The sequence below is a fragment of the Ictidomys tridecemlineatus genome, chromosome 10, assembly GCF_052094955.1.
Source record: "Ictidomys tridecemlineatus isolate mIctTri1 chromosome 10, mIctTri1.hap1, whole genome shotgun sequence".
Lineage (NCBI taxonomy): Eukaryota > Metazoa > Chordata > Mammalia > Rodentia > Sciuridae > Ictidomys > Ictidomys tridecemlineatus.
The window spans coordinates 85,664,086-85,689,642 of record NC_135486.1 but is presented as its reverse complement, the minus strand read 5'-3'; the positions used below and the strand labels follow the sequence as shown (position 1 = coordinate 85,689,642).

Sequence of the window (25,557 nt, the reverse complement as noted above, 5' to 3'; positions counted from 1 at the left end):
CTGTACCAGGGACACAGTGTCTTATACAACATATCTAGTGAGAAGGTAAGAAGAAAATGCTTGAATTGTCAAATCATACAACTACCTATCAAATGAGGCTGAGTGGTAGGGATCTTTGACAAAAAATTTCTGAAAAGGCCTAATGTTCTTTCTAGGTTTAAAAACATTGATGAAAAATATATTAAACATTCAATAAATAAGCCAAAAGAAGCCCCTTAAATGTTAGCCAATAACTAATGAGTAAAACAAATAATGATATACCCATACCAGGAAAATAAAAAAGACTTTTATGTACTGATGTGAAATAATATCCAATTTATACTGGGCAGAGAAAAAAAGGCATATAATAATGTACTTAAACACATCCTTACAATTAATACTTCATAAAGATTACACAGTGCATTGATATATTGGTTTGCTTTGCACAGCCAAGAAACAGAAGTAGAAGGGAATCTTAAGCAATCTTAGTACCTTAAGAGCTATGAATCAGAGGTAGAGCATTTGCTCAAAGACCCTGGGTTCAATTCCCAGTACCGCAAAAAAACAAAAACAAACAAACAAAATTTAGTGACTTTCAAATTTTGAAACACGGAAATATACTACTCCCTCAAAAAAAATTTAAATTAAAAATTAATTGAATGTGCTTCAGCTGACTCAATTTTATTTATTTAAATTGAAATATAACTTCTTCTTATACAATGATCACAGAGTGGACATAACTTTTAGAGGTTTGACGTGTCATAGAAAGAAAGGTGCTAAAACACTGGAAATTTATGAGCTACAAAAACCATGTTTACACCATGAGTATTTAAGCTCCTACGAAGGTCATGAAACAAATGGCCTTGTCTCTTCTGAACACTTTTGTGGGTGGTGTACATAATGTTCTGCCAGAAGGAATTTTCACTTGTGTTCTACTGGAACATGAAGCAGGCAATTAGGGACAAAAATAATAACAATACAAGTAAAAATGCTATCAGAAACATTTTATAAAATTCTCCTTGTTTTCAGAAGAACTAAAGAAATAACAGCTATAAAAACCTGGTTATTTTGAATATAACATGAATAAGTTCTCTTTAAAACTTACCCTTTGGTAAAGCATGTGGACCTTCTGCAAGTGGGCTTAACAATATCTAATAAAAGAGCATATCGAAGCAATGACTTCGAGGGTAAAATGTACTGACTGATGTCAATATCATCTTCAAGAAAATCTTTTAACATTTGCACAGAGAGATCACTGTCCTGTTGATGTTTTCTTTTAATTTCTTCTACAGTTTCAAGTTTAAAAAGAATGGCATCTTTTCCAGAACATTCCATACTGCTATCAAAGCAAATATTGGGTTCTGTTTCCTTTATTTTAATTTTATTTTCTGCGTCCACTGCACATTTTTGTGGATACTCATATTCAGTTTTGGGAAACTCCATCAGTACCTGGCATTAAGTAAAAAAATAGAAACTGTCAAAAGTCTTATTAAAAATAAAAGACAAATTAATAATGTTCAGTAAATATTATGTAAATACCTCTTTAATGTTTACAGTGTTGTTATTAGAAAGGAACTGTGGCTATCTTGTGTTTGTACCAGTTATTTAAAGTTATTAATCATATAGCTATAGTGCCATCAGACTACAGATGATTTGTTTCATGAAATTACTATTTTCTGTATTTATTAACAAAACATTCAACAAAGTAATAGGAAGTATATTAAATATGGGTACAGTATAATATTTGAAAAAGTTTAGAAAGCAACATTACATTTCAAAAATATATATTTTCCATGTTCTTTATTTGAAAGGAAAAACTGGAACACAATCATAATCTAAAACTAGTGATTAAAAACAGTGCTTTTCACCATGAAAAGTTATTTCTACTTGAGTCCCACAACAAAAACCTGTTTCTTCAAAACTCATAACCATGTATAAAGTCCCATTTTATAAAAGAAAAGCCACTCCAGGCATTTTCAAGGATTAAGTCTTTGATAATATACTTTATACATTGCTTTTGGAACTGTCCACTATGGAAAGGGAAATATATTAGTATTATATCTCAAAGAAAAGAAATTAAAAAACTGATTCCCTATTAGTAGGACTTGGCATTTTAATACTTAATAGTGATGGTTATAGAAAGCTTAATTGAACCACTGAAATTGTTATCTACCCCATTTTTTAATCAAAGCACATAAAATTGGTTCCATAATTAGAGTCCTATCTATAGCAATTAAGCATTTTACTCTAGCTTGTACTAATTAATACACTATTTAATTATACACTATTTAATTAATACACTAAAAACAGTACTAGTTTTAAAGAAAATGCAATCACTGTGTTAAAATACTCTTAAATAATTTTTAAGACAGTATATTATATTTTATCAAAAGTAACCAATCTTCAGTTGGGGAGAGAAAATGATAAATGCAAATAGTCAATGGTCAGAAGAAAAATTGTGGGGAGAGATGGGGGAACAACACCACCAAGAGTAATTTTTTTCTTTTCACTTTTTTTTCCTCCTAATGAAAAAAGAAATTTGAGTGCTTCATTTTGGTTTTGTTTAGTTTAAACCAATAAAACTGACATTCAGAGAGGACAAAGATATTGGAGATGGACATAGAGTATGGTCTATACGTATATACACATTCTATAGGACAGATATAAATCCACACAAAGTAGTTCTTGAAAATAAGTTAGCAGACTGGGATATATTTATAACAAATGAACCATAATAACAATACCTGACCAGGAGCTTGAAAAGGTAATGGCTCTGACTGAAGCTTTGCAATAAGGAAATACCTTAGCCTTGAATTTGGAATACCAAGCTGCAATCAAAGCAGAGCAATTAATTACTATACAAAAAGAAATCTGTACTGACTTTAGCACCTAGTAAAACAACTTGTACAGGTATACATCTAGCTTCTGCTAAAGAAAACTATGTTACTGATTTTTGGAAAACTTCTTTGCAACAAATTTAAAACCTGTTAAATTCTAGTAAGTTCTAACCCTGAACAGCTATTCTGTATCTTTACTCAAATGAAATAATGAGTCTGATAAGTCATTATTTCTATGAGTAATTTTTATTTTATACTTTCTAAGTAAGAAGAAATATGTTTACACTTATTATTGCAGTAATCACAAAAATAAAACCAAATATAGCTATTCTTGGCTATTACTTTATTATATTAATAAAGGAAGATTCATTACTTTAAAAGTTAAAAGGGAAAAAGTAGGAAATAAATTTAGAAATTAGATATATTACCAATCTCTATAGCTTTTTACCTAATTTTTTAAGTGGGTTTTCTTTTCATTTCTTGGCAAAGAACTATATAACACAGTAAAGATTATGAAAAACAAAACCAAAAAATGACAAACAACAGTGATACCTGTAAAATCAAAATTTGTCAAATAGCTTATCTTACAACCAGTTACCTTAATTTCTTAGCCATGAATGTTTGTGGCTGAATGCTATGTCATAAAAAGTATAATTGGAAAATTATCATATGGTTCATTTCCTTTTCTATTTTGGATTACTTTCAGGCATTATCTAGATAACACACCTAATTTGTAAATGCCACATTTATATATTTCCAAAATGTGCTATTCTTTATTTTTCAAAAGAATAATACATTGCTTCAGTGATAGAACATTTACCTCGAATGTACAAGGTCCTGGATTCAATTCCCAGTGCAGGAAAAATAAAATAAAAATATATTCTTTATGAGCTCCAACACATATCTATATGTATGTACTACAGTCTTTAGAAAGTAAGACCCCTGTCTGATATAATTTCAGAATTTGCATAAAATATTATAAAAAATAAAGCTATTCTGTTTATTGAATAAAATTTACATTGGGGTAAAAAGCCTTTCTTTTTTTAAAAAAAAAAATATTTATTTATTTATTAGTTTTCGGCGGACACAACATCTTTGTATGTGGTGCTGAGGATCGAACCTGGGCCGCACGCATGCCAGGCGAGCGCGCTACCGCTTGATCCACATCCCCAGCCCAAAGCCTTTCAATTATAGTTTATATAATAGATTATAATTGTTGTACCTACAGAGGTTGGAGATAACAGAAATTCTTGGTACTGAAAGCCACAATTTTCTATTGTTTGTATCAACATGTCTCTGAAAAGAGAAAAGAAAGAGTAGAATTTTCACCCTTTTCTTGCAAGTGGAGATCTTATATAAAACAGTGTATAGAAAGCTTCATTGTAAGTGAAAATTGTAACTGCACTCAAGCTGTTTAGAAAGATAATTATCTTAATTTCAGTTCTAGTATTTGAAAATTTATATTTTAATAAAAAGACACAGATAATTCTCTTATAAGTAAATAAAGATGCCAGATAATGTATCTAAATTGATGAAAAGTTTGAATTGCTAATCTACTGATGATGGATTTTCCATGGGTACTAAAACTATATCTTCCTGGTAGCAGATCAGATGAGAACTTGCATATGATGGACAGTAGGTGAATCAAGGACTCGGACGGATGACTTCTGCCCAACTGGACTACCATCTGACAAAATTCTGATGCAAGGCTTCTTCTTATGTCTAACTGTAGAGCAGGAAATGCCCATCAATAGGACCAGTTCTTGCTAAAAAACACTTCTGTTTCAAAAGCAACAGTCACCAATATAAGTGACTAATATTAAGAAAAATCATTCCCATGAAAATCAATGCTCATTCTGGAAAAATTCAAACATATCAAAATGGGGGACAATCAGTAGAACAAAACTTTGTAAATCTCCAGCACAGCCCTCCAGAAAATCCTCTGTAATACTTTTTATATTATTAGTCACAAGCAATACTAATAAATATTTAGTACATATAAAATGCCAGATTGTATGTGTTTATTCTTGAGTTATTTATTTCACAATAGTTCCTACTATAAAATACACCAAGATATAAAAAAGACAAATACATTTTTTACCTGGTAGAAGACATTTCAAAACCTTTAACATTTTCTAAAAGAATATACTTTGGTAATTTTTGTAATCTAAAAAAAAAGAAAAACAAATGGAATATTAAATATTTAACTACTAAGAAGTAAAAAGTAAAGAAAATCATTATTTGTGGGAACTATAAGGTTAAATAATTTTCTGAACTTTTAATAAAAATGTATATGATGGAAACAACTCAATTTTTTTTGTTTTTCTCCATAAACACGGCATGCTTGATAAAGTTTACACTTTAAATGTTAATTTACACTGAAGCTCATCTCAAAATATGGGTTTGTGCAAAGCCTTTGCATTACACAATTCAAAGGACTGCCACTCACATGGCATGAGAATATCTAGGGTTAACACAAATTTCTAGGCCATGGGCAACAGTATTCACAACAAAAGCATCATTTGCATTACCATTATGAACAGAAGCAATAGAATTAACTAGTAAGTTGTAACTCCCTGTCACTCACTGTCATGGCAAGTGTGAAATCATAAAACATTTGCAGTTATTCTATTAGTCATGGCATAAGACAAAAAACGGTATGCATAGTATCTAGAGGGAGTATGTATAAACTACTAATTTCTATGAAATGAAACCCACATTCTTCCAGATCCATAGTCTTCAATATAAGATAAATTTGGACAAGAATGTAAGTTTTTACCTTGGGAGAATATCTAGAATGTATAAGAAGCTATTTGTCCTTGGATCAGTCATATCACCCTGTAAGCCAATTCTAAAGGAATAAAGAAAACAAAAAAAATTATAAAGAATTTTATATAAAGATATCAAATCACTTCTAAAAGGTCAAAATTGAGAATTAAAGCTGGTCCTTTCACAGATAAAAAATGATCATTTCTGTTGCTATCATAAACAAAATACATTTACTTATTTACTCATTTAATTTAATTAAAAAGAAAAAAGCCTTACATATCTAATAAACAAACCGAAAATTTATTTTTACAAAGCAATATGTCAAAGTAATTCACACAAAGCAAAGAATAATAATAACTCAATGAGTAATAAAACCAATTATTCTCTTAAAATCACTTTGTTTAGGAAAAATACACATATACAATTGCTGGTGACATCTTGCTTAGTTCCAAAAGAGACAATAAGAATTCAGATAAGTTGTTTGGGTAGGTTGGTAACTTGGAGTTGATGGCACAGTGATAATCATCATTTAAGCAGATTAAAAAATAAGATGACTAGACAATCTTGTCCAATGTAAATACAGACTTAAGCTGAAGACTATTCTATAAGCATGGTTAAACAAACTAGGGTCAGGATGGGTTATAGCAACAGGTAGTATCTGGGCTAGTAATTACACTTCATAAAATTTAGAATATGATCAAGGGTCAAGTAGAAAGGAAGACTTGGATTGGGCCTGCATAACAGGAATAGAGGATCAGGGTTTAAAACCTTGCTACTTATTAGCCTCATAGGATTAAATAAGTTACTTGACATCATTTAGTTTGTTCATTCCTGAGAGGAAGGCCAAAACCATCAGTGGACTGAAGATTTGCAAAGGGATTAGAGTGGATTTGAATAGATTTCTCAGAAATCTTTGTTTCTTCACATTCTGTCCCTTTCCTCTGTGTTCAAAATGATAACTATAGAATCAGTTACTGCTGCCCTCAGCAGCCAGAGCTGAGCTAATGCAGTCATGGTATAAGGGGTAGCAGGAAAGATACTGGGGGCCCACTGCAGTAATACATGAATGCTTCATTGTGCTGGGGCTGCATTCTGTTCTATATCCTACCTAATTCATATATACCTAGAATCACCTTTATGTGGAATATCTTCTGCCTTCTCAGGTAAACTCCTCATTGTCTTTCAGATACAGCTCAGACATCACCTCTGTAAAATGTCTAGTACACAAAAATGTTTCCTAGTACACAATGAGCCATTTTATGCTCTAGGCTTGCTCTCTCAGGGCTTTCAATATTTTTATAGTATATGATTTACATCACATTATAAGGTGATTATTTGCCAGTAATTTACATTAAACTATAAGCTCCCTAAGGACAAGAACTCCAGCATCAAAAACAATGTATGGCATTTAGGTGCACAATAAATCCTTGGGGAATTAGTTTCCTAGTGAGCTATTAAGATATACCCTAAGAATATTCATTTGAGTCCGAATATTTACCAGATGCTCTTCCACTTAGAAGTAAACATATTAAATGTACAAAATGATTAATAAATCCTGACTCTGATATTCACTAATTTTGTTGTTGTAGGAAAGTTACTTAATCTTTCTATGGCTCAGTTTCTCACTTATAAAATATAACAATAATGCCTATCCCATAAGCCTATTAAATGATATGCTCTATGTAATATTATTATACATTAATAGTGATTATTACTATTTAAAATGACTTAAATTACTATTATTAAAAATATTTAAGCAAAGATAAATTAGTCAAGGTTTCATTTGGTGGTAGAGCACTTGCCTAACATATGCAAAACCCTGAATTCAATCCTCAGCATGCAAAAAAGGGGGGGAAAATATTTCATTTACAGTATAATTCCTTGAAACACATAATCAAAGTGTTATTTAATTCCTTAATGAAATTATAATGTAGCTGTGAAAAATTCATAATATTAAATGCAGATATCAATTTTAAGACATGTAAAATACACAAATGCATGTTAGACTAGCTTTTGAATTTTATAGTTAAGTAATTATGACTTGACTGTATATTATGATAATTCACTTTCATTAACCAGTATTAGAAAGATATTCTTAATGTTCAATAGTTTAAACAAATTAAGATTGTTTGGGCCATGTTATGGTTTGGATATAAGGTATTCCCCAAAAGCTCCTGTGTTAGTGCAGGGATATTCAGAGCTAAAATGATTATGAGAACTGTCACCTAATCAATCCAACCTATTTTGAGTGGATTAACTAGGTGTCAACCATAGGCAAATGGGTTGGCTGGAGGAGGTGTGTCACTGGGGCTATGTCTTGGAAGGATACGTCTTCCTTGCAGCCTCTTCCCATTTCTCTGCTTCCTGGCCACTATGTTCTGAGCTGCCACATTCTTTTGCCATGATGTTCTGTCTTACATCCAGCCCAAAGCAATGAGTTGGCCAACCATGAACTGAACCTCTGAAACTATAAGCCCCAAATAAACTTCTCCTACTTTAAGTTGTTCTTGTGGAACATTTTGATCACAGTGACAGAATGCTCACTAACATGGGCCAGAAATAAATGTTGCAGGTTAGGCAGATATAAAGCAGGCATGCATATCTACTGTTGATAAAAGCATTTTGATCATCTGACTATAATAGTCATTTACTTTATGATTAATGCTGAATTATAAAAATGAATAGATGAAATAAATTATTTATAAAAATTTTTAAAGCTATGAAATGCAGCTGATGGTCTTCCGGAACAGAGAAATTATACAGACTACTAAGCATTATACATACCTTGTGAATGGCTGACATGGGGGGCTCATTAAAATCATATTGAAAGATAATTTGTCAAACTCTTCCAGTGTAATGCCCTAAGGAATGCACATTTAGAAAAAAAAAAAAAAAGAAAGAAAAAAAAAGAAAAACATAGAATGATTAAGAATGAAAAATGCTAACCAATTCTGACTAAATATATCAAAAATCATAACAGTTTATATAACATAATACTTTCCAATTCAACTCCAGTAAAACTAACTTCTCAAAGCAATCTTATGAGGAAGTAAGGTAGTAAACTAAAGCTGTGAGAAATTAGGTGACCTCTCACAAGGTCCTGAGACATCCAAGGTAGAGTTAGGAAAAAAAAAAAAAATCACTTCATCTTAAGTATCTGTTTCCTCTGTGATGTCTCATGTATAACATTGATTTGTTTTCTGAGTTAAACATGGAGAACTTTATTTTACAATTAATGATCACTGGCACAGAATCTAAAAAGTTTTTAGGTACTATCTACCAGTAATGGTTTTTAATTAGCTAATGTGATAGATACACTGATTAGTGTTCATCCCTAACATGAAAGCCTCTGTTAATATGCCACCATATATAAAATGGGCTCATTATCAGAAATCTACAATTATTTCATTGTTTTGCAGTTGTGTGCAGTCAAAACATTTCAAAAGATTATAGGTAAGAGTAATTAGAATGATCTTAAATTTGCTCATTTTTTATATATCAGAAGATAAAGAAGCACAAGTCAAGTGTTTGCCAACTCTCATTAAAAACTCTTCATATACATCTTTATAAATTTAAAGAGATCAGCCCAGAACCTTCCTAATTATAACTCACTTCTGAGAAGTTCAAGTACATGGATAAAGCAGGATAATCTTTACACTGAGTTCTTTGAAGAGTTAACTTGGGAATTGTCAGCTGTCTCCATTGTAGTCAAGGTCAATAACACATATAGAAGACAATAAGTGACATGCATCTTGAGGCAGTATTCATTTTTTCCCCTAATTTTATTAGGAGAAATTTTAAATATTTAGAAAAAGAAAATGAATTTTGTCAAATGTTTTCTGATAGTTTTGTTCTTTCCAATTATTACTATGCTGAATAATATTAATAGAATTCCTAATTTTAACCTACCACATTCCCAAAACAAAAATCCCCTTTGGATTAGTTATATTATAATAATTAGTTATATTATTCCTTTAATGAGCTTCTGATCTCTTTGTTCGTATTTTATTTAGGATTACTAAGTTAATATTCATAAGACAATGGTTTTCTTATTTGGCGGCATATCATACTGATTCAATAAAAATTTATTGAGGAGTATTTGTTATCATGTCCTGCCCTATCAACTCTGATGCTATTTTACCCACATATACTCACAACAATTAAACCTTTCTTGAGGATTGTACCAAATATAATTATAAAGTATCTTTCTAAGACTCTAAAATGTTTTTGGCCTTGAAATCCATCTTATCTAATACTAATTTTGAAACACCTTTTATCCTTTATTAGCATTTGTCTGTTATGTCTTTGTTCATTTTTTAGATACAATATGTTGTTCATATCACAAAGATATAGGGTCGATCAACAGAGTAGGAGGAGGAGAGCAAGGCGGAGAGGGGAATGGAAAGAAGGGAAAGGGGAAGAAATATGGAATGAATTTAACAATATAATATTACATACATATATAAACATACCAAAAGAATTTCACCTTTATTATATGTAGAAAATACTAATCAATAATAAATAAATAAATGAATGAAAGGAAAATCAATATAGGAGAGGAGAAAGAATAAAGGGATGGAGGAGGGGCGGGAAAGTGAGAAGAAAGGGAATTGAAATCAAATTCCTTGCATGTTTTGTCAAACTTAACCAAAATATTAAGTATAATTATAATGGTCTAATAAAAAGCAATGTTCATAAATTAGTTCATCAATATTTCTAGTACCTATTATATGCCAGGCATTGTGCTAGGTCTAGGAATACAACAATGAACTCAGCAGACGAGGCTTCTGCTTAAATAAACTTTGGACACGACTGACTAGTAATTTCCCACTTGCTGTCTAGACAACTTATTGATTTTAGTTTTATCATCAGTTATATTTTAGACTGAGGCATTCTATCCTTGGTTAAAAATCTATGTGTGCTCTTTCAGGCCTAACCATAGGCAATTACAAAGGCTTTCAAAGGCAGCCTCCGAGGGAAGACCTGCTTTCCTCACACCAGAGCTGGCCCCGTCCATACTGCATGGCAGTTTCTCAAAGGTGTTACAATTCTGATCTCGGTCCCTCCTGAACTATCATGCTCTTCACACTTTGCATTCCTAATTCCAGAACTCCCATTTCTAATTCTCTTTGATTGAGACCTTGGGTAGGAATGGCCCACCAAAGTACTCCTTCTAGGGAAAGGGAAAGGAAAAGGAAACCTTGAAGACAGTTCTCCCCCAAATTCAGGGCTCAGTACTTTTCCACTCCTCACACTCCTCACTCACTCTCCCCTTAATGCGAGGGGCTTCCTCATCATTGAGATGACCTGACATTTATATTGATCCATAGGGACATAGGGAATACAGGGAGTAGGCATTTTCTCTAGTTTTGGAGTCTCACTCATACCATAATGGTAAGGAGGCAAAGGTTCAGCTTTCTCTTTCCCAGCTCTGCTGAGTTCCTGACAAAAACATTAAATAATGTCTTAAAATATTGATAGCTTCATTTATCTGCTATAAACATATTTGTTGAGTCTTACTGCCCCTTCTCACTCCATTATCATCACTACATTGCAAAACTTTACAACATTCTTATCCTTTTTCTAATCATCATTTCTTTCTAATGTGGTGGCTTCATGTTTAGATTATATATTTTGATTCAGCTCTTGCTTAGCTAGAGTAAGTAATAAGTCTGTGAATTCTTGGATGTTTTATTTTATAAATTTTTCATCTGCTTCTATTAAATATTTTTGTTCCATTTGATTTACTCTCTTCATCAGAAGCACTGATTATATATTTATCATGGATCATTTTTGTGTTCAGTGGGTATGATTTACTTTTCAACATTCTTATCTGTCTTTTTTTTCCATTTTATTTTGCTTTGTTTTTCTCAAGCTCCATTCTTTAAGAGTCTATTTAGAGTATGGTCTACTTTGCTTTTTGCTACTCTGGCATGACTTTCATTTTTATAATGGTTTTATTTTGCTCCTCTTTCTTTCCAGACCTTTTATACTTTTCAAACCTTATCATTGCTCTTTGCATATATTTATCTGATATCTTAAAATAGGTTTTATTTAGTGCTTGAAAATCACGGAGACTTGTTTGAAATTTTCTTCTGCTTTTTACCATCATTTTTCTATTGTATATTCTGCTTTTTTGTTTACATATCTTATCTCCTTTAAAAATTACTAAGTATAGCCTCAAATTGGTTCCTTTCCAATTATTATTCATTTTTTTTTATTAGAGGCCACTTGAATGCAGAAATTTGCTAAAAGATGGGGAGAAGCATACTGTTGTTGGTAAAAGCCACTGGACCATTTAACCTAATAGCAGGCCTCTGTCCCTCATCCACACTCTCACCTTCAGGGTGAGCAGGATGCATACACAGGTTACAATGGAGCTTTCAGCCTAGTGAGTTGGGGTTTTCATGTCTCCTCTCCTGACCAAACAATATGGGGTATATTTTTCTCACTTGCCATTTTTTCCTTGTTAATTACACACTGATACACAGTGGTTTGATTGCAATTTTGTGATCTATCATCTGACAGAATATAATATAGTAATTTCTTTCTCGTAATTTCTTTTAAATTTAGATGACTTACCTTTCAAATAAGCTACCAGAAACCAAAATTTGACAGTATTTTTAAGCATGTTTTCCTTGCTATAAACATAATGAAATAAGAATAATAACTCACTTCAATTGTCTTTGCCAGTAACTGTGTGTGAGGAAAATTATACTTGTATACTTCATTAGCAACTGTGTTTACATCAACGGCAGCCACCACTTGTGCAGATATACAGCTTTCTGAAATGATAAATGGAATATCTTAGAAAGAAAAGATCTTAATCTCATTTGCTCATCAGAGAAAAGTCAAAACAGCCGAATTTAGTATAGTATATTTCCTTACTTACTCAATTAGTTAGCCAGATTTCAGACCTCAATGGAAAACTAGGAAAGGAGGAACCAGGCATGAAGTAGAATATTTGAGTATGTACTCTGATTCATCTCTGTAACAGCATTCCAATGCTAAAAATAAGATTCAAATTTTAGTCATTACCTCATATTTACTTTTCTCTCTCATTAAGATATATGATTATGAATCAAAAGAAAAGTTTAGAATATTCTAAAAGTCACAACATTTGAAACTTATATAAATAAATTACCATGTGTTCTTCACCTTCTCACATTAAAACAAAGCTGCTTCATAATATAACTGAAAATGCTTTTAGGTATTTTTAATAGCTTGGGATATAATTTACATATTACAAAATTTACCTGCTTTAAGTTCTGATAAGTTTTTACAAGTGAACTATTAATTGGTGTCCAAATGTAAAAGATTCACAGACAAAAACTCATGAAAGACCAGGACAGAATATAAGAACAAGGGACGCAATTAAAAGGCATGTTTTCATTGCCCATCTGTCTTCTGCTGAAGAAAAGCATTTTTAAAATGATTTCAGATACAGAGAATTTTAACATAATCTTTAATGACAGTCAAAATTTGAACTGTGTAATTGTAGCTGCTGCTATATTTTGAAATTATGATCCTTATCCCTAAAATATGTATAAACCCAATTATGTGCAGATCCTGTCCCAAAACAGGACAAAATGTGAAGAGTTTTAAAAATAAAAGTATTTGAGACAACAAAATCATCACAGAGAACATAACATTATTACAATAATAGATCCAAATAGTTATTTTTTAATAACCATTTTCTGATAAATAGTTAGCTTAGTTTAAGCCCAAACTTAAAAAGTGGAAAAAAATGAAGGTCTAAGGAGCTACCTCATACTGAGGCCTAAAAGAGATGAGGCCTTAGAGAAAAACAGGTGGGGGTGGGGCATAAATGTCTCCAAATAAGTATTTACCAAGCACCTTCTAGGCTTAAGTCACTTAGCTGGGTATAAAATTCAGCTAGGTATCCTGCTAAAAAGTCTCTGTGTCTTATTTATAGGTCTTTAAAGGTCTCTGTGCCTTATTTATTGGTCACTGGAAACTTTGAGATCTAGTTAGTTTATACCATAGGCAACTGCCTCCAACTGAATTTAAATTCAATAACTAGTTTCCTACCTTAGTTCAAGTTAGTGTTAAACGTTCTATCTTTTTTAAAGGCATCAAAGAGATCTTAAAACATAAATAAGACTTTTGAACAAAAACATATTAGTATCCAAGAATTAATTTGTAAAATCACAAAATTCTTGTAATTCAGGTCAAGAAGTAAGCTACTAATCACTGTAAGAGAGCACAGAATTACGTGAACTTCATTGTAGTTTTTTATTGTTTTGCTAAATAAGATTCATCATAATGTAGTCTGCTTGCATTTCCACAATATATGCAGCAAACAGTGATTGCCTAGAGTTGGTTAATATGACTTTCATCTTTTCACAGACTGAAAATCCAGAATGTTGTACTGAATCTATACCATAGTCAATAATTAATTTTATGTTCTTGTATTATTATTGTCATAAAACTTGACAAAAAGCAACTGCTAAATGAGTGTTTCATATGGAGATCCCAAAACTGATGAGGTAAAAATTCTTTCTCAGGAAAGAATGGATTTTTAAAGCCAATAAGCAAGTATACTTTTTCAGTGAACTGATGCACAGATTTTAGACTGTTATAAAATTAGAATCTATTGCATAAGCTAAAAAGTCATTTCCATTAAAAAACTGAATATAAAGTTAAGTATTCCTTATTCTACATGTGTGGAACCAAAAATGTTCTGGATTTCAGAATATTTGCATGTGTACAATAAGATAGCTTGGGGATAATAAGCAAGTCTAAACACAAATGTTTCACTTATGTTTCATATACACCTCATACACAAATTTCATACAAAACGTTTAGTGCATCTGCATTTTGACTGTACAATCACATAAGGTCAGGTGTGGGATTTTCCACTTGTGGTATTATGCTGGTAGTTAAAAAGTTTTGGTTTTGGAGCACTGTGGATTTTGGATTAGAGATGCTCATCCTGTAGTACTCAGACATCACTGACATTAATTCAACTTGCCCTTTAGAACAGAACTGTTTTGGAGTATGGGTGTGTTTCTAAGAAAAAAGTTAAACTTATAAAAATAGTGGAAAAACAGAAAGAAAGCTTATCATTTTGTAAAAATCTAAACTTTGCTCCAAAGATAAGTTATTCTCATATTTTCTAGCATGCAGTTTAAATCTTTGGTCTCTGAAAATCTGTGATTTTAAAATGTATTTTAAAATATCAAAGTTGATATAATCCCATACACTATTGAGTTCTCTCACTTAAATGACTCAAGAGTAGTAATTCTCAAAGGAGAAAGAGAAGTAGGAAAAGAGATCCACTAGGATTTTTTGGTAATACAGTAGAAGGAGGGATATACAGTACTGTGATCTATTACTTTGCCCGGATTTTATTCATGGTGTTTCAGTTATTATTTTGGATTTCATACGTATCAACAGAGCGCATAGGTTAAAAAGAAAAGGTAGGCCATCCTAATTACAAGAACACAAGACACATTATTTTAAAAAGATTGTCAGATTGAATCTATAAGGAAAGGATAAAGATACCATACTTCCATTTAGGAGGACTGAATTTTAAAAGGCAAATTAACATGTAAAGAACAATAATTTTCCTTCCTACTGATTACCATTTCTGGGAAAGCTGCAGGGAAGAACTTCTGGTTGGCAGAGTAAACAGATACAAATTCATACTCTACCTGGCTTTGCTAATCAACTAGATGAAAAATTTTAATTGTTCATGTGGGAGAAATGTTAAAATATAAATGCAGAATTAATCATTCCACTTTGAAATAAGTAGTCTTTAAAAATTATTTTCCTTTTTTATCATTTATTTTCTGATCTATATCTTGTATAGGTTGAGTAAATATTTAGATCACCCCATTATGATCACACTAACATAATTAATCAGGTATATTAACACTGACATCTAGTTATGAAGTGAGAGATCAGTTGAATATATCAAATGTCTATTTACTGTCATCCAAAGTGACAGCTTACTTTGGAATAAAAGCACAAAGCACAAACAGACCTGTAAGAATTCTGACTTTAAAATCATTGTCATATTTTTATCACTGTTAGCAAAGTATATTTCTCAGTTCTTAAAAAGGGGTTTGCATTTCAAAATCACTAATAATTATATTTATGAATAAAATAAAAATACTTTAATACATTTTTCCAAAGATCTATTTAATTTCCTTAGAAAACCTCCTTAGAAGTTTAGCGAATAGTCAACCAAAAACAATTATTTGAGGTCAAGACATGTTTTAGTTACTAACATTAGACTAAATAAAAGAAACCATCAGCCAGAATGTAGATAGAAATGTTTGAGATCTGTTAACTGATGATGTCCTTGGTACTGCATCTTAAGAAAGTGGAAACATTATATTTCAACAAAAGATAGCATAGAGCTGGAGAAATGGTACAGGAAAGAAAATACTAAATAATATGAAAAAAAGAAGCACACTGAGGGATTTTACATGGAATGAAAAATAAAGATGTTATATCAGATAATATGGTGAAATTCAGACAAAAGGAGGCAATGAATTTTGAAGAGGATCTTGAGAAAGGAAATTCAGACACATGTTTCCAATAAGTGTCTAGAAAAGTCCCCTTTCTTTTCACTCATCCTCCCAACCTCCTACCCCAAGACCTGAAGCTTCCTTGGAAAAATACAAAGAGAAAAGGTAATTCAATAAGACACTTTTGTCAGAGACCACAGAACACTGCATGACACTGCCATACCTTCTGTCCTGAGGATGCAGAAGTCTCAATTTCAAGGGGCATACAGGTTTCTAAAAAGATTTGTTTCTAAATATAGGTATTCAAATTAGAATTAACTCAAAACTCTAGTAGAACAGCTCTATCCAGTAGAACTTTCCATGAAAATGGAAATGTTCTGCATCTGCCCTGACCAGCATGGTAGTTCTACCCACATGTGGATAGAGATGAAGCATTTTCAGGTGACTGCTGCAACTGAGGAACTTATTTTCTAATTTAATTTCATCTTAATTAACTTAACTGCTACATATGGCTAGTAGGTTCACCACAATTAAAGTCCTGTACAAATCGGCACTCTATAGTGGGAAAGCAGGAAGTCAGAAAAATTCAAGTTCAAATTCTGGATCTGACATTCACCAGTCATGCAGTCTTGGAAAACTTACTTATCCTCTCTAAGTTTCAGTTTCTTCATCAATGAAGAAACAGTTTCCATAAGCCATAAAAAAGTAAATGAAATAAAGTCTATAAAATACTAGCAATAGGAGATGCTTAGTAATTATTAAAATTCCTGTTCACTGTCTACCTTTTATCCTAAATATTATAAATTAAATAGAAAAATATTAATAATGATTGTTATTTTGTGATTACTAAAGCAAAGAAATTTGGCCTGTGAGAAAATTTTGAACCATTACTATTCATCTGAGGAATTAATTTAAGAAGAAGTTTTAAAGATTTAGAGTAACATAAGGAGGAGATATCTTCACAAATGACAATAACTATATGGCTTATACCTACTATAAAAAAATTAAGTGAAAACTAAAATGAAATCCCAAGAGATGAACATTGATGAAGGGGAAAACTTTCCTGACCTTGCTATCAAACCTTGGGATGAAAGAGAGAAATAGGGGAATACGGGACAGAATTGCTTCCTTCCAGGATATTTATTACTTGTTTTGTCTAATATGAAAGAAGATAATCCAAACAAAGAAATTAAAAAGATACTTCCCGTCTTTAACACTCTAAGAGCATAGGGAGAATAGGTCTTTCACTAATTGCCATTTTTTGACACAGATTATGGTCTCCTCTCTCTAATTCACTGGTTAGAAGATAGAAAACGAATGCAAGAGAAATGCTCCTTTATGGTTGTTTGTCTGACAATTTGCTTTTTATTTTTTAATATTTTATTTTTTGTTGTAGTTGGACACAATACCTATTTTTTATTAATTAATTTTTATGTAGTGCTGAGAATTGAAACCAAAGCCTCACACATGCTAGGAGACCACTCTACCACTGAGCCACAACCCCATCCCATAACAATTCGCTTTTTCTAAAAAAATACATTATAAAAACTATGAAGAGATAAAAATAGTAAATCTATAATAATTACATTATGAGAATATAAAGTTTGTTTCCATATTACCTGACAAAGCAGATTAAAAACTAATTTATAGTTATTAAAATATAGTAACTGCATAAATGCTTAATTGTTTTGCTCTAATTATAATCGTCTATTAGAAGAGAAACTGATACCACTCCACAAAGTTGTACCACAGGTGAAATACTACTGTCATACTTTTTGATGATATCGGTTTTCCATGGCCTTGTCTCTAGTCGTTTCAAACTACCTAAGCAATATTCATCTATATGCCAAACTCAATACTAAGTACACTGAATATTTTTTTAAAATACCGTGGAAAGTAGATAGCAGGCATCATCTTCTTCCTATTACAGAATTTTAAAACTTCCCAATTTTTCCATAGTGCTCAGTCTCTCTGAATTTTACTTTTGTATTAATGACTCAGATATAATTTCTACCACATTATCTCTGCAAAAACTGTTTGCATATACCAACATTAGTTCCCCCTTCTCTTCAATAACCAACATCAAATCTATTCACTGTGGCAATGCATCAGATAAAAGGATACCATGCCACTCTCTGTAACTAGATGTGGCCATGTGACTAAGTTCAGACTAATGACACATACACATATATGTGTGTGTGTGTGTGTGTGTGTGTGTGTGTGTGAGAGAGAGAGAGAGAGAGAGAGAGAGAGAGAGAGAGAGAGAGAGAGAGAGAGAGAGAGATTTATGTAATATATTGTGATATATATCACAATTTGGAGGTCTTCTAAAAACGAAGAGTGCTTTCTGAACTTTCTACTGTATGTTTAGAAAACAGACATATGGCTGGAGATCTAGTCACCTTGCAACCATACAGATGAGGCCCATTCTGTAGTACTGGTGAAGCAGAAAACTGGAAGGAGCTAAGGTCCTACGTGATCTAATGGCATCACAACAGCAGCCCCAGATTACCATATCTCGGCATATTTTACGTGAGAAAGAATAAATTTCTATTTTATTTAAGTCATTATTTTGGAAGTTTCCTATTCTGACATTCAAATTTAATCCCAATAGATGCTTCAGTTGTTTAGATGTAGTATATGTGTGTAATAAGAAAAGAACTTCAGGTCAACTTTCTTTTTAGATTTAATTCAACAAATGCTGACTACTGTGTGCAAAGTATTTTTTCTAGAGCCTACAGGGATTGATATGCAGGGGTTACATTTATAGAGTTCTAAGAGTTTTAAAAGTAAAACAGTATTGTTTATCCCTAAGGTACAAAAACGCCTTCACACTTTAGAAACTTCATGAAAGGAGACTGTCAAAGTTCAAAGACTTTAAATGGTCATGTTTACTTTTAAACTACACATATTAATATGTATAACACTTAATATCAAATTTTAAAATTACATTATCAATTGTTTTTTTTCTGAACTCACATCAGTAAATATGTAAGAGATTTTCTAGGGTTCTCGCTTGGTTGTGATCAAATCCTTCCACTGCTTAACAGTCTTTGGTAATTCACTACTGTCTTCCTGATAAAATCCAAACTCCTTGGCATGATCTGTACATGACCAGCCTACCTTGTTGACATTGTCCATTGAACCCATATTCTTCCAGTTCACACACACCACAAACACACACACTGCCCCCAGACAATACCAAACTACATACAGTACCCTGTAGGGACATTATTTCTCAATCCTGGTGCCTATGCATATAGTTTAAAGACCTGTTCCACACTGCTCAACCCTTGGTACTACCTCTTCTGTTCTAGGTTATTCTTATTGGCCCCTCAGAGCAGGCATGAAGTCTTCTAGGGGCCCTTCACTAATGACACCAGTGCAAAACAGAATCTGGAATGTGTTCTTCACATTCTGTAGTTCACATTTTCCCCAGGAAGCATCTTCTCACTAGACCATATATATCTGACAGAGCCCAGGCCATGTCATGTATCTAGGTACTCAATACCAATATGCTGCCATAATTGGCACACAACAGCCCCTCAATAAATATGTCTTAACTGAATATATGCATAAAAATGAGTTCCTGATTACTGCTGACTACTCTGTTATCCTTTTCCTGAGATTACCACTGGCTTGAAAAGTATTAAGTAAGCCTGTATTTATGTGTTAATGTCTATCTCAAAATTCACTTTAAAGTAGGCAGTTTAAAGACATATGGTCTTTAAATTTTGGTCAAATTTTCACTTAGGAAATATCTACAATGAAATTCCCAGGCTGAACTACAAAATTCCATTTAACTTACAATATCTTAAATATGGCACCAACAGTGTTATTTATTGTCAAGCAGTCAGTAAAAATTCATCAGAGCACCTATCAAGCACTGGGCACTCTACTGAGATACAAGATAAATGGATATTTATATGCAATACCAGCATCCAGACCCCTTTTATTCTACCAATAGCCCTAGATTTTCTTTTAGGGATCTTATCTCATTCACTGTCAAAGTGGTTCAGATGGCCTCAAACTCCCCACACGATAGCTCATAGGAGAGCAGAGATCAAGTTCCTGAGCCAAGTAGCCAGAGAGGTCTCAGAAGGTCATACAATTCAAAACAAGCCAAACAGCCACAATAAGAAGGAACCCCCAGCTTTTTCTTGTGCAACTAGCAAGAGTGCTCTATCTTTCTTCCTAGCTCTGGAAGGATATAAGTTCAGGGGCAACTACAGCCATATTGATGCAGTAAGCAGAAGTAAAAAGTACTCAGTCCAGGGCTGGGGTTGTGGCTCAATGGTACAGCACTTGCCTCACATGTGTGAGACACTGGGTTCAATTCTCAGCACCACATATAAATAAATGAATAAAATAAGGTCCATCAACAATGAAAAAAAAATTTTTTTTTAAAAAAGTACTCAATCCAGTGGAACAAAATTGAGATAGATAAACTAATTCCTTACTAAATGATTTGAGCTTCTGCTCAAGCTCTACACAAAACCAAGCCTACATTTGGACTTGGTCATTAAATAAATACATATTTACAACTATTAAGTGAACCAGTTTGGCCTGAGTTTTGTAACCTAAAACACAAACAAACAAACAAAACAACCTACAGTTCTAATAGCATTCAAGTGAAACACACTGATATATCATTTACTTCTATGTGAAAATACATTTGAATTCCAGCTTGGCAAGCAGAGCACTATAAATGAAAGAGCTGTATGAATAAGTAATTAACCATATATCTGCAAAATAGAAGCACTTCTCTTGATCAATGCTCCCCAAGTGTCTTAAATTGAGGCAAGAGAGGCAGGAATCTTCAATCTCTGCAGCAAAAACTTCACTATGGGTCTACTCAACCACCTATTACTATATACAGATATTAAATGCAGCAACATAAACAGTATCATGAATGTCTTTTAAGGAGCACATAATATTTTCAGGTTTACAATCTTATAGTTTTTAAACCTGACTATTCCACATCTGAAAACGCACAATAATGAAACCTTTGGACAAGTATGTAAAAATACAAGACTACATCTATATGTATATGGGAATAGACGTGTTAAAAAAATATTTACTGACACAAAATAATGAGACCCATACAATTCACTAATATAAAGCAAGTTACAGAATATCCTGTGGGTAATGATCCAAGTTTTGTAAAGTATGTGTGTATATAATGTATGCACATTAAGACAGGGAAAAAACAGCAAAATGCTAAAAGAGACTATCAGTGATAAAATTTAGAGGAAGCAGTAAATTTTTTATTTTTTCCTTTCAACTCTTTCAGATTATTTGATTTTTTAAAATAACAAAGATATACTATTTTTACAGTACACATAACTATTTTTATCTTGGAACAAAAGAATTCAATACTCCTCTGGTTATGACCCTGAGAAATAACAAAAGTATCAAAATAAGTATCAAAACAGACAAGAAAGGTTTGTATACATTCTAAAAACATGCCAGTTGGGCAATGCACATAAAGGCATGCACACACATGCACACCAGTAAGTAATTATAACTCACTACATTATTTTATCTTACCAACTCTACAACAGTCAAAAGAAAAGATAAGGATTAAGTTACTTTGTAGTAGTCTCTTAAAGATCAGCATGTTGCTAGCATCTGGTCAAAAATGTGATGTTGAAAGCTACCTATGTATATATTTATAGAATTCAAAGGTTGGAAGCTATTTAAATAGTTAAATAATACAAACACACATGATCCAGCCAAGTACAGATTTGAACAACAAAGAGTCTGAATGTGTTTTACATAAATCTGCTGAGTGAATGATCATTCATAAATGTTCCATCACTATAAAATATTTACTGATGCTTTCTTATAATTTATAAAATGACAAATGTCTGACATATTTGGAGAAAACAACAAAAAAATGAGAAGTGACATAAGCATTGTTAACTACTCTGTATCTAGTTAATTGCACATTTTTAAAAAATGATTTGTTGAAAAATATAGTTATTACTCATAAAGAGCCACAAAATTAACCTAAGAAAATTCTCTTTAATTTTGCCCTCTTTGGTTTACAGTTATTGCCTCTTGAGAGCTTATAGTTTTTATAATTATTGACTTAATTATTTACTATGGGTGTTGTAATGTCTCCTACAAGTAGCTCTTAAAAAAAAAAAAAAAGGAGCTAAGTCTTCGAATTCTATGCTATGTTACAAGACCAGAGCACGAAGATTTTCTTCGGCATATCCTTACATGGAGCTATTTTACTTTGTGTGTGAGTATTCATAAACTCTGAGGAAGATTTAGGATATGGATATCTTTTTCTCTGTATTTCCATTCTAGCTCTATCATTTCTAGTTCTGTGACTTAGTCAAGTTGTTTAGACTCAAAGGGTTCAGCATCTTCATTTGTAAGAGAGGAATAATAAAGCATAGGGCTCTGGATTTCTGAGGGTTAAATGAATTAATACCTATAAAATGTTTAAATTAGTGTCTGATGATAACATACTTGATAAATATTTTTTATTGCTATCATCAAAAGTGCAAAAAAAGATGCACGAAATGACCACAGGTGATACAAACTCTCACTGCAGATGTGACCATCAATTAAGGTTCAATATTTCAGTGAATATTTGGCAGCAAGCATCTAAGGCCTTGAAAATTACTTTGAATTATCAGCATATATCTTCCAGTATGGTAAGCAAAGTAATGGTCCCCCCAAAATGTCCACATACTAATCATTGAAGCCTGTAAAACATGTTACCTTATATGGCAATAGGGACTTTGCATATGTGTTTAAGATAAGCATCTTGAGATGAGGAGACTAATCCAGGATTGATTATGCAGATGGGTCCAATGCAATCGGGACAGAGGTAGGTCAAAATCAGAGAAGGAGATGCAATGAGGGATGCTGAAGTCTGAGAGAAGGAATTGAAGATGCTACACTTCTAGCTTTGAAGATAGGAAAAGGGGTCACAAGTCAAGCGATGAAGGTAGCCTCTAGAAGCTAGAAAAGCCAAGGAAATAAAGTCTGTCCTCAAACCTCCAGAAGGAGCAAAGTTCTGCCCAACATCCTGATTTTAAGACTTCTGATCTCCAGAGTTGTAAGGTAATAAATTTGTATTGCTTTAAGCTACTAAGTTTGAGTTAGTTACAGCAGCAATAGGAAATTATTACTTAGTACAATAATTAGAGATGGGAAGAGAAGATTAAATACATAGAATAAATGATGCTGTTTTATTTACAATAGTAAAAATTATAAGTTTACGAACATTTAATGAAAAGAAAAATAAAGTTAAATAAAGTTTTAAAAAAAGAAAAGCTTTAATTTATTTTTAAAGTTCATGAAGCCATTAAAATAAAAATTTTAAAAATACAATCAAAACCCTCACCATTTTTTATCACTGCACTGGTGTCATGGGTGATTTTTAAAAAACATATATTCTCTTTTTGTGTAGCATAATGACTTCCCTATAGAACATAATTTCTGGAGGAAAAAAAGATGCTTCACCCCTGCTGCACAATACAATAAATGAAACACAAAGCCACTCTATAATTATGTACTAAATAAATAAATGTTTTCAGTATGTTCAGACTTTTCAACAAAGGCATTATTGATATAGTTGTGAAACAATAAGTGCAAATAATGAAACTTTAAAATTTCAACTTCACTAATAATAAGAAATCAAGGTAACATTTTCACTTAGTAAATTACACAGTTAAAAGTACTATATAGACATCTTATGGTTATGCAAAGACACTACTGAATATAAACTGATATGTCCTTTTAAAAAATTGGCAACATCATCAGGAACCTTTACAATGTTCACACACTGTCACTTACTCATTCAACAAATATTTACTGAGCATCCACTATGTGACAGGCACTATTATAGACACCAAAGATAATACAGTTAACAAGTAGAACCAAACAAACAATATAACCCCACACATATGAAGTTCACATTTTAGAAGAGAAGGCAGTTAGTTAGAAAGATAAATAAATACAATATACAGTATAAAGACAGTAGTGAATACTAAAGAGAAAAAGAAAACAGGAAGGGACATAAGGAGGCAGGGTAGAAGATATATATATTTTGTATGCATAAAGTACAATGTGCATCCCTTCAGGCCATTTTCTGTGTTCAAACACATACACATTACATACACACAGAGAGAGTATGTGTCCAAACAGAAATCAATTCCCCATTGCCCCCTTGAGAATATCCGAAGTTAGATGTATGGCCATTTTCATTACATAAAATTGTAAGGATATGGCAGAAATAGTCAAATGGTTTCATGTAATAAAATTAAAATTTTGCTATGCAAACATTTTAAATAATAATCAGTATGTTCACTTAGAAATGGTGTCTTCTCAAAATTTATGAAAGAATTTGATTCTACTTTCTCATATACATATTTGAAATCAGGGTCTTTTATCATTAATACAGCTACTTTTTAAGTTATCTGACATAGTATAGTTCAAGGGTACATCAATTTCTCTTCAGTAAAAGTTACTTGAGATCAAGTCCTTTTTGGGTTTATGTACGATGTTGTTACTTGAAATTTTATGCCAACCATAAAGAACCATGAGCTATTTGTGATCTCCACAAGCACCTATTATACTGCTTTGTCATTTTCAAAAGGCTTAAATATAATGATATCTAACAATTATCATTTGTAAGTTATCCCTCTGAAAATTATTAATAAACTTTAAATTTATCTTTATGAATCAACACTTATTTTGAGACTATTTTAAGTGTTCTATCATGTAACAGAAAAATCTCTAATAAGTATTAAAATTTTACAACCATCCATACAAAATTCTTCAATTTAGAGAACACATAGGAACTAAAAAATCTGTAAAACATTGAGTTATTTGTATGTTAAAAATGCATTTCTGTCTTGTGTAATTCATTTGATGCTATGTTAAAGGTCATGATGAGAGAGGTGAAGAGAAATGATGGGTTTTGCTTTGGGGTTAGAGTTTGAACTGTCCGTGAACCTGTGGAAATATCCAGTAGGCTCTGACTAGCATTTTGGACAGAGGAGAAGTAGGGCAGGAGATAAATACTTGTTTATACATAGAGTCAGAGACAGAGACTATAGAGAAGAGGACCTACAAGTGAGGACAGTGGTATTTCATGTATAGGTAGAAAGAGACCTTAAGGATGGACACTGAGCTGGAAAGGTTAGAGAGTGAGGAAGAGGACCTAAGAACATTGTACTATAAAAGTAAAGGAAGGAGAGCATTTTAAACAGAGGGGACTATATTGCAAATCAAATGAAGCAAGGATTAAAATGAGTTTACATTAGTTGCCATTTCCTAGCTGGTATCCTATGCGGCAGTCTTCTGAGAGCTTGTAATCAGTGTGCCTTAACAGTCAAATAAGTTTATAAACTCTTCACATTTTTCCTTGAGACATTTTCAGGACACATCAAATGTCTCAGAGGTATTGAGAAGCCCTAGAGTAATAACACTTTTTGATTTTAAATAGC

General features: G+C 32.2%; 1 protein-coding gene across 6 annotated transcripts in view; it reads right to left on the bottom strand.

Annotated features, from left to right (window-relative positions):
- Trdmt1 (tRNA aspartic acid methyltransferase 1) overlaps nucleotides 1-25,557 on the bottom strand; it is a 46,298-nt gene that overhangs the window by 11,406 nt on the left and 9,335 nt on the right. For 4 of the 6 annotated variants that reach the window (XM_078023356.1, XM_078023360.1, XM_078023355.1 and 1 more), the window contains 7 exons: nucleotides 12,261-12,370; nucleotides 8,370-8,446; nucleotides 5,596-5,667; nucleotides 4,918-4,983; nucleotides 4,043-4,112; nucleotides 2,724-2,807; nucleotides 1,085-1,428 (listed from right to left, as the gene is read on the bottom strand). In XM_078023356.1, the coding sequence (XP_077879482.1) occupies nucleotides 1,085-1,428; nucleotides 2,724-2,807; nucleotides 4,043-4,112; nucleotides 4,918-4,983; nucleotides 5,596-5,667; nucleotides 8,370-8,446; nucleotides 12,261-12,370 (823 nt within the window). Of the gene's footprint in view, nucleotides 1-1,084; nucleotides 1,429-2,723; nucleotides 2,808-4,042; nucleotides 4,113-4,917; nucleotides 4,984-5,595; nucleotides 5,668-8,369; nucleotides 8,447-12,260; nucleotides 12,371-12,477; nucleotides 12,593-25,557 lie in introns of all 6 variants that reach the window. The other 2 variants (XM_078023357.1, XM_078023358.1) reach the window with 1 other exon arrangement.